At 47.6% G+C, this 8,564-nt stretch overlaps 1 protein-coding gene across 1 annotated transcript; it reads left to right on the top strand.

Annotated features, from left to right (window-relative positions):
- The first annotated feature begins 621 nt into the window (after window positions 1-621).
- Window positions 622-7,448, top strand: LOC127238942 (carcinoembryonic antigen-related cell adhesion molecule 3). Its single transcript, XM_051207718.1, has 3 exons — window positions 622-1,093; window positions 4,359-4,718; window positions 7,177-7,448. The coding sequence occupies exons 1-3, from the start codon at window positions 622-624 to the stop codon at window positions 7,446-7,448; spliced, it is 1,104 nt and encodes a 367-aa protein (XP_051063675.1).
- The last annotated feature ends 1,116 nt before the right edge of the window (window positions 7,449-8,564 follow it).

The following is an 8,564-nucleotide window of genomic DNA, read 5'->3' as shown; positions in this document are numbered from 1 at the left end:
CCCTGGCAGGGGCTGCTGCTCACAGGTAAGGGCAACCATTCTCTGCCTGTGCAGGGAAGGAAACTCAGAAGCAGGCTGGAGTCTCCTAAAGAGGACGGGAATTTAGGAGACCTAAGGCCTTTGCTTATGGTTATGGTGCAGAAGGCAGAGTGAGGGGCCTGAAGCTTTTGGTGGGCAGGATGTGATGATGGCAAGAGAAAAGCCTCAAACTTTCCATATTCGCTGTGAATTACATTGGCCGCAATGTTCTGAAGACAGCTGTAGCCAACCAACAGTATGACCCTCGTATCAGAAATCAAGCAGAGAGGACTAGTGAGACACCTCAGTGTGTGACAATATGACAACCTGAAACCAATCCTCAGCTCCCACACAGTGGATGATGGAGAGGACAGACTCCCGCAGGCTCCATTCGGCCCTCAATATCAGATCTGTGGCATACACGCACACACACACAAGCGCGCGTGCACACACACACACACACACACACACCCTGACACATGTGCCTGCACACAGATTTGTGGCATACATCTTCATATGAGGGACGAGGGCAGGGTAGACACCTCAGCAGAGAATTCCTAAGAGAGCCACTGACTCACTCGAGATACTAGATCAATAGAAGCCATGTTGCACATGTCTGCAAAGAGGGTGGTGCATCCCTACTCACCACCAAAGCGGAGTGACGGTCACACCTGTTCAATGTTGCTGGTTTCTCTCAATTCTCCTCTAGCCTCCCTTTTAAGCTTCTGGCACCTGGCCACCACTGCCCATGTGACCGTGACCACCGAGTCAGTGCCACCCCTAGTGGCAAAAGGAGATGACGTCCTTGTCCTTGTCCACAATCCACCAGAGAATGTTCAAATCTTTGCCTGGTTCAAAGGGCTGACAAATATGAAAGATGCAATTGCATTATACGGAGTGTTCAACAATGTTAGTGGGCCAGGGCCTGCGCACAGTGGTAGAGAGACAATATATCGCAACGGATCCCTGCTGATTGAAAACCTCACCAAGAAGGACACGGGATTCTACACCCTGCGGACCTATGATGAACATATAAAAGTTATAACGACAACATCCACATACCTCCATGTGCAGGGTAGGTGATTCATTGTGAGCTCTGTGGGCCGGGTGATGTGCACTTCACTGGACACACACAGCAGAATGGCCTGTGCCTACCTTCCCTATGCATTGTGCCCCGTATTTGGTGTTTGAGCATTTTGTGCAGGACACACATAGTGTAGAATAATGGAAATAGATAAGAATCCTTCCTTTGACTTCACCTTGCACATAGGTAGACGCACGGTGGGTAACTCGGCCAGAGATGTCAGCCCCTGTGTAGAGTCAAGGGGTTCTTACTAGGAATGTTTCCTTGAGACAGACTCCTTGGGAATCAACATTGTGCCTGGTTGTAGAAGACAGGGGTGGCTCACAGAGATATGAACACCAGGATGCTCTGCTCCAAATCTCTGCCCCAGAGTCAACTCCAGGTGTCCATGAGAAGCATGTTATCTAAGGGTTGGATTCTGATTTCCTGATGGCAGGGGCCACTGCTCCCCAGCAGTCAATGTCTTGTGATGTGTGGAAACAGATAGTTCACCATCACGAGAGCCTTGCTTGGGCTACATCCCTTGACCATCTCTGTAAAAAAAAAAAAAAAATGGCTACAGGCCATTTTTTTCTTCACAGACATGAGCTTTAGTTCCTCCCACAATTACCAGGGATGTCATCAGTTACACAATGAACTAGCAGGAAACTTTTTATACGAACGAGGAACTTACTTAGTAACCTGGTTCCACCCATATTCTTACAGACCTGGAAATCATGGTAACAGCATTCTCAGACTGACTGGTTATCTAATGTGTCTGCCACACTGCTAAGACATCATGTATGTACTGTTCCTTTGGGAAATACATGACATCCATGGTGGATCAACAGTGTAGAAGCCCCCGAGGCATGTCAGAAAGATCATGGAGCACATGGTTAGACCCATTACACAGCTCAGCAAACAAAGGAGATGAGAACATGGTCTTCAAAATCTTGCAAAGGATAAAAGACTTTGCAGCCCTTTTCCAAGAATCAGGTCACCTCCCCCCACAGACCCAAGATGTGAGACTCCGGACACATTGTAGGCATCTGATCTCACTGGGAGCTCAGTCCTATGGTGACTCCAGTGAGGACAGATTATTATCTTCTGCACATCACTCACCTGGTCCATTTGTAGTCTCAAAGGTAGTTTTGCCATCTTCCTGCTGAGATCATGATCCATGTTTGCAGAGCATTGAAGGCACAGGGCACACTAGGTGCACAGCTGGGTTTCTTTGTCACATAGTTGTACAGATTCCCTTTTTGATGCCGAATAACCTAGGCCAGGACACAGCAGAGAGCAGTCTCAGGGTCAATTGCTGTTATGTCACAGGGATGGTAATTCCCCTTGGCGCTTACTGTGTGTTCTAGAGGACAGAAACATAAAGAAAGAATGGGAAACTGGGCGGGCAGAGCAGGGATTTGAACACAGACCCTCCCTCGGCTGATGGGATGTGCTCCTTCCTGTGAGGAGCTCAGCTCAGATGGGGGAAGGACAGCAGAGCTTGTGAGCTGTGCAGGAGCATTAGTACCCGGAGGGATGGCAGGCCAGCCTACTGAGACAATGGGAACAGCCTAAGCACTCCTGTGCAAACAGTGCAGCTCCTCTCAGGGGTGCACGGGACTCACGGATAGTGAGTGCGGGTGTTGACAGTGTGTGAGAGGAGAAGTCTGACAAACTGGAGTCTCCTGGGTGGCACAGGGACATGAGAGGATTCTCGGTGTTTGTAGGGGAGAAGACCCAGAGTGGGAGGGGTCACCATCAGGATGCTCTCCCTGAGTATTAGACTGTAAGGGCTGGGGAGACTTAACTCCTACACAAAGTTAGCAAGCATGGCCACAGTATTCTGAAGACTGATGCTCTCAGCTTGAGAGCCCAACCGGAAGTCACACTGGTGTGGATCACTGATATGGTTGAGATACAGGAATTTCCTTCCTTGTCTGACAAGCTGAGACCGATGAAGGGAAATCCTCTGACCTCCACATAAGTACTGTGTCCAGGATACACACACACACACACACACACATACACACACACACACACACACACACACACACACACACACTACACTGGCACTTATACGACTCATGCACAAGTATAATATGTAAACATGTGGAAAACATCAAGGCAAATGGAGTGATTCAATGCTGTATCCCTAAACCTATGAGCTCCTTAAATAAATTCACAGGCATTACTGGGTCTAGGACATCATTAATTATTTTACTCACCACATGTATCTTAGTTTCATTCTAGGCAGCATTTTCTTTTAAAAAGAAAAACAAGACAACCTATGATTCTTTATTTGAATTATAAACAATCTTACTTTACATATGAATCCCAGTTCACTCTCCTTCCCATCCTCCCATGCCCCTCACTGATTTCCCCATCCCATCCCCCTCTGCTCCCCAGGGTGGGTGAGACCTTCCAAGGGGGATTTTCAAGGTTTGTCACATCATTCAGGGCGGGATCTAGGCCCTCTCCCTTGTGTCTAGGATAAGAGAGTATCCCTCTATGGGGATAACAGACACCCATGTTCAGTCCTACGCTGGTTTCCCAGCTGTCAGTCTGGGGTCCATGAGCTCCCCTTGTTCAGGTCAGCTGTTTCTGTGGGTTTTCCCAGCCTGGTCTTGACCCCTTTGCTCATTGCTCCTCTCTCTCTGTGTAACTGGATTCCAGGAGTTCAGCTCAGTGCTTAGCTGTGGGTGTCTGCTTCTGTTTCCTTCAGCTACTGGGTGAAGGCTCTAGGATGTCATATCATCAATCTCATTATAGGGGAAGGGCATTTAAGGTAGCCTCTCCAATATTGCTTAGATTCTTAGACAACGTATGATCCTTAAGACGCCCCAGTTCAGGTGGACTTGAAGTAAAGGAAGCTAGAAGGTGAATTCAGGTATCGTCCACCAGCACGAGAGGAGCAGAGCAACAGCTGAACTCAGAGAGTGAAGACAGGGTCTGTAGGGGAAGAGGAAGAGCAGGCATCATCCCAGCCACATCCATTGTAAAAGAGAGCAGGGGTCTGAGGGCAGTAGCTGGGGCAATATTGACATCTGGATACAGGGAGCCATGCAGTGGAAACAACCGGCATGCGGACACTGAGAACAAGGTCGTGTGCTGACCTCCCCCCCCCCACGCCGCCGTGGGAGAGGGAGGCTCCCACCCACAAACCCGTGCTGGGCAAACCCGTGCTGCGCAATGAACACAGCTGCTTGGGGCACAGGGCCTCATCTTCATCAGTACAAATGCCCCAACGTGTACGTACCTCTCTCTTCCGTTCTAGATTTCCTTTGGAACTGTGGGCGCCATGCCACCTCCGCCCAGCCCACTGTTGAATCAGTGCCTCCCAGCGTTGCTGAAGGGGGGAGTGTTACTCTACTCATTCACAATCTCCCAGAGAATCTCCAAGGCTTTGTCTGGTTCAAAGGAATATCTGTGTTCTGGGAACACGAGATTGCCCGATACACAATAGGCAGAAGTTCAAGTGATACAGGGCCTGCGCACAGTGGCAGAGAGACATTGAACAGTGATGGATCCCTGACGATTCACAACGTCACTCGGAATGACACCGGACTGTACACCCTACGACTTATGAGTACAGATATGAAAAGTGAGGAAGCACATGCCCAGCTCCAAGTGGACAGTGAGTGATTCTCTGTGTTTGTTCAAGGCTGGGCGGGGCTTAGACACACAGGACTGTCACCAGTGGGCTGGTCTCATTTCCCTCCCCAGTGTGTCCCCATGTGGAGGTTTGTGCATTTCATTTAGGACAAGCATGGTAGAGACAAATGGCCGTAGATCGGCATCCATCTTCTGACTCATCTTCATCAAGGAAGACCCTGATGGAAATGACTCATCCTAAAATGTCAGAGTCAGCCCTGAGCCCTGTCGTCTTTCCAAGGCTGGATGAAAGTGACCAATGGGAGCACTTATCCTGTCAAAGCTGATAGGCGATAATGGATTTAGAACATCTGCGCCAAGACGGGGCCTGTATTAGCTCTTTGCCATCGTGTCGTAAATAAAATCCAGGAACTGGTAGTGAAACCGTGGAGGAGTGCTGCCCACTGGCTTGCCCCTCATGGATTTCTCAACCTGCCTGCCCAGGGGTGAAACCGTGCATTGGTCTCAACCCTTTCATCTCAGTTTCCAGTAAGAAAAACAAAAATTGAAAAATGTACTACAGTTTTGCCCACAGGCCAATGTAGTGACGCCATTTTCAACCGAGGCCTGTCTTTCAAAATGACACTCGTTGTGAAAAGTTGACATACACCTAGCCAGTCTCGCTCACAAGCCTTTTAAAGACCTGAGTCTGCCACGAAGGTCAGACTGCTCCCTGATGCCCCCAGTCCCAGTCCTGAGGGCTGGCAGGCAGGGAAGCTACAGCGTCTATGGTGAGGCGTCAGGGTTTGGTTGGAGCCACACTGGAAACTGAAAAAACACGTCCCAGTCATGCTGATTCATGGTAGGCCTCATCTGAGGCTCATTGTACATGCGTGTACAATGTCTGACCGAGAGCAGTGAGGGAACAGCCATGAAGACACATGAGGGGAGAGTCCCATGATGTGGAAATGACATGGGGGGAGCGGGGGCTCAGGTGCAAAGCAGAGGTCATCCTCCTGACCTCCAATAAGTAGCACAGACACACCCTCACCTGCTCCTCTAGCCTGAGTGACAAATCCGTCTTCTCAAGAAGGGTGTCAACATCTTCTCATTATGCACAATGATCCCCGTGTGGTAGCTTTTTTCTCTTTTCCCTCCTAGCCTATTTACCATGCTGCAACCCTCCCACCACTCCCCGAGTCATGATCCAACCAGTGCCTCTGTACGCTGCTGAAGGGGAAAATGTTCTTCTCCAAGTTCACAATCTTCCAGAAGATTTCCAAGCCTTCACTTGGTACAGGGCGATATACCGCGTTCCCCATTTTGAAATTGTCGAACTCAACAGAGAACTAGATACCGTCACCTGGGGAGATCAATACAGCACAAGAGAGGCCGTGTATAGCAACGGATCCCTGCTGCTCAAGAGCATCACTCAGAATGATGCAGGATTGTACACACTAGAAGTTTTGAAAAGTGATTTCAAAATTGAAAGGGCACATGTGCAATTCCATGTAAACAGTAAGTGACTCTGTGGTCTCCAGCTGCGGGGTGTGGCTTATCCTAATTCATACACTGAACTGTCAGGACCCACTGTGCCTGCTGCATTGTGTCCGCACAATAATGTTTGTGCACTCACTGCTGGACACATATTGGGGGGGGGGACAATTAAGTGTGGGTTAGAATCCCTCGCCTGTCTTTACCTGTACTAAGGAGAACCTGTTCTGGATAACTCATCAGAAGGATGTCAGGCTCGGTGCAGACTCTTGTGGCTCTCACCGTGCACATAGACTGAAGACAGACTCTGTGGGAGGCAGACAGACACTGATGTGGGAGCCATGGGGTCTGCACAGAGAGCACCAGGAAGCCCCGACTCCAGAACTTTGCTGCTGGCTGCACTCTGGCTTACACAGTGGAGATTTTTGTCACTGTTCGTTCTGATTTCCTTTTAGAGCTGACAGGGAACATGTCTTTACTGACCCTCCAAATCCCTTAGAGTATAGAACCAGCTGTGACAGCTGCAGTTGGGTAGGTCACCTGTGTATTTCTTTCTCCTGAGTCTCAGTGGACTATTGTTGTGATGGCGTGTGAGACTTCACAGGCAGGTGGAGCCACCAAGGGAAGAAACAGCAGAGGCAGCTAGTCCAGATTCTTCCTTCTCCTCATGGGTCCAGCCTGGGAAATTTTCTTCTGCATCTAAATAGGAACAGATGGTGCTGATGTGAGCAGCTCCACACCCCAAGGTCAAATCATTGCTCACAACTAAGCTTAACTCATGGACACGGCAATGATCTTGCTCTGTGTGTCCTATTACAGAAAGTGTCATAGGAAATAGTGTCTGAATCAGTCACAGAGCCCCTGGGTAGAAGAACCAAAGCACAGGCCATATCTATAATCACAGCTCCATACTCTGCCCCTGAAGCCTCTATTAAGTATGAACTGAAGAGGGGCTGGTTGAGCTCTCTGGATACCATCATTTGATACCCTCCTCTGTTTCTTCACAGAGTACGTAGAACGACCCTTTGTGCGAGTCACTAACAGCGTGGTCTCGTCACACAGATGTGTGATCTTCACCTGTGTTTCGCCCGACACTGACGTCTCCATCCGTTGGTTCTTCAATAACCAGCACCTGCGTCTTTCAAGGAGGATGACTCTGTCTCCGACAAAGTGTGGACTGAGAATATGTCCTGTACGGTTGGAGAATTTTGGAGAGTATCAGTGTGAGGTCTCCAACCGAGTCAGTTCCAAGACCAGTCTCCCAGTCTTGTTTGAGTGAGCTCTCCTTTCATCTAACAGTAGCATGCCAGCATTTCTTAATCAATGGGGCACTAAACAGAGAAAAGTTACTTGGTGAAATTCGTCAGTTATCATTCAGTTATAGCCAGCATGGTGATTCACATCTATCATCCCGGAATACATATGTGTACAAGGGCAGGCCAAGATTTAAAGTGATGCTATGTCTCTAAACAAAAACAGAGAAACCAATATGGTAAACAGAAATGAAAATGACTTGAGAGTTTAGATTATGGATCAGAATAGCCAACCATCAGAATTCATTGAAACTAATTTCAGGAACTGCCAAACTTTTGGATGCTCTGAGTCTGCATCCATGTGGTCAAATGCATTCATTGTTTAACTAATTCATTAATAAACAACTTAAGTGTTTATGTCTTTCAAACTTATAAACTGTAATACCTTTTGTAAGTTTCATTTGGAATTTGCTAACAAAAAAAATGCTATAATTATCTAGTTTTCAACCTCTATCAAAGACCTAAGAAGGATATAATATTAACAGAGTAAACAGGAAGTGCAGAGCCAACATCTTCCAACTATAAAAATGACAGAGACATCCTGCTGTCTGGAGAGTCACCCCAAGGTTGCTCTGTAAGGCTGGAGGACATTCAGCCTACAGGCCTAGAATACCCGACAGACTTTCTTGTGAAGCAAGGTTTTTGAAGGACTGTCCCAACGTGTTTGGCAAAGTTCAGTAGTAATCTTCTTTTGAGTCTTGCTTGTCCAATTTGGACAGCATACCATCAGCAGTCAAAGGGCAGGTTTGTTTGCCCAATGACTAACTTTGCTGCAATGAAAGCAGGCTCTACATGGAGGTTCTTCAATGCACAGCACCCATTTTTAAGTGAATTGGTTCTGCCATGAGCAGACATGTCTCACTGTCATAAAAAGCCTTATGCTATTAAAACATCTTAAATGCCATATTCTGTAGATCTCTGAACTGTTTGAAGACCATAGGTGTATCTAAAATATATTTCTGTTTGACATTGAAAACATCCCTAACATGGTCACAAATTTGATTATTAGATGATTAACTACTAACCTGTATTTCTTAATTACCTTAAATAGATTGTAATAACAACTTTGAAAGACTAGAAAT

This window comes from Phodopus roborovskii, unplaced genomic scaffold (assembly GCF_943737965.1).
Source record: "Phodopus roborovskii unplaced genomic scaffold, PHOROB, whole genome shotgun sequence".
In the NCBI taxonomy this organism is placed as follows: Eukaryota; Metazoa; Chordata; class Mammalia; order Rodentia; family Cricetidae; genus Phodopus; species Phodopus roborovskii.
Note: the sequence above shows the minus strand (reverse complement) of the source record. Positions and strands in the feature narration are given on the sequence as shown.

What these genes read in the sequence shown, in the direction of transcription:
- LOC127238942 (XM_051207718.1), top strand. Translation starts at nt 622, where the DNA reads ATGTTGCACATGTCTGCAAAGAGGGTGGTGCATCCCTACTCACCACCA. An exon ending in CACATACCTCCATGTGCAGG is followed by an intron (nt 1,094 to 4,358) that starts GTAGGTGATTCA and finishes CTTCCGTTCTAG; the next exon opens with ATTTCCTTTGGAACTGTGGG. An exon ending in TGCCCAGCTCCAAGTGGACA is followed by an intron (nt 4,719 to 7,176) that starts GTGAGTGATTCT and finishes GTTTCTTCACAG; the next exon opens with AGTACGTAGAACGACCCTTT.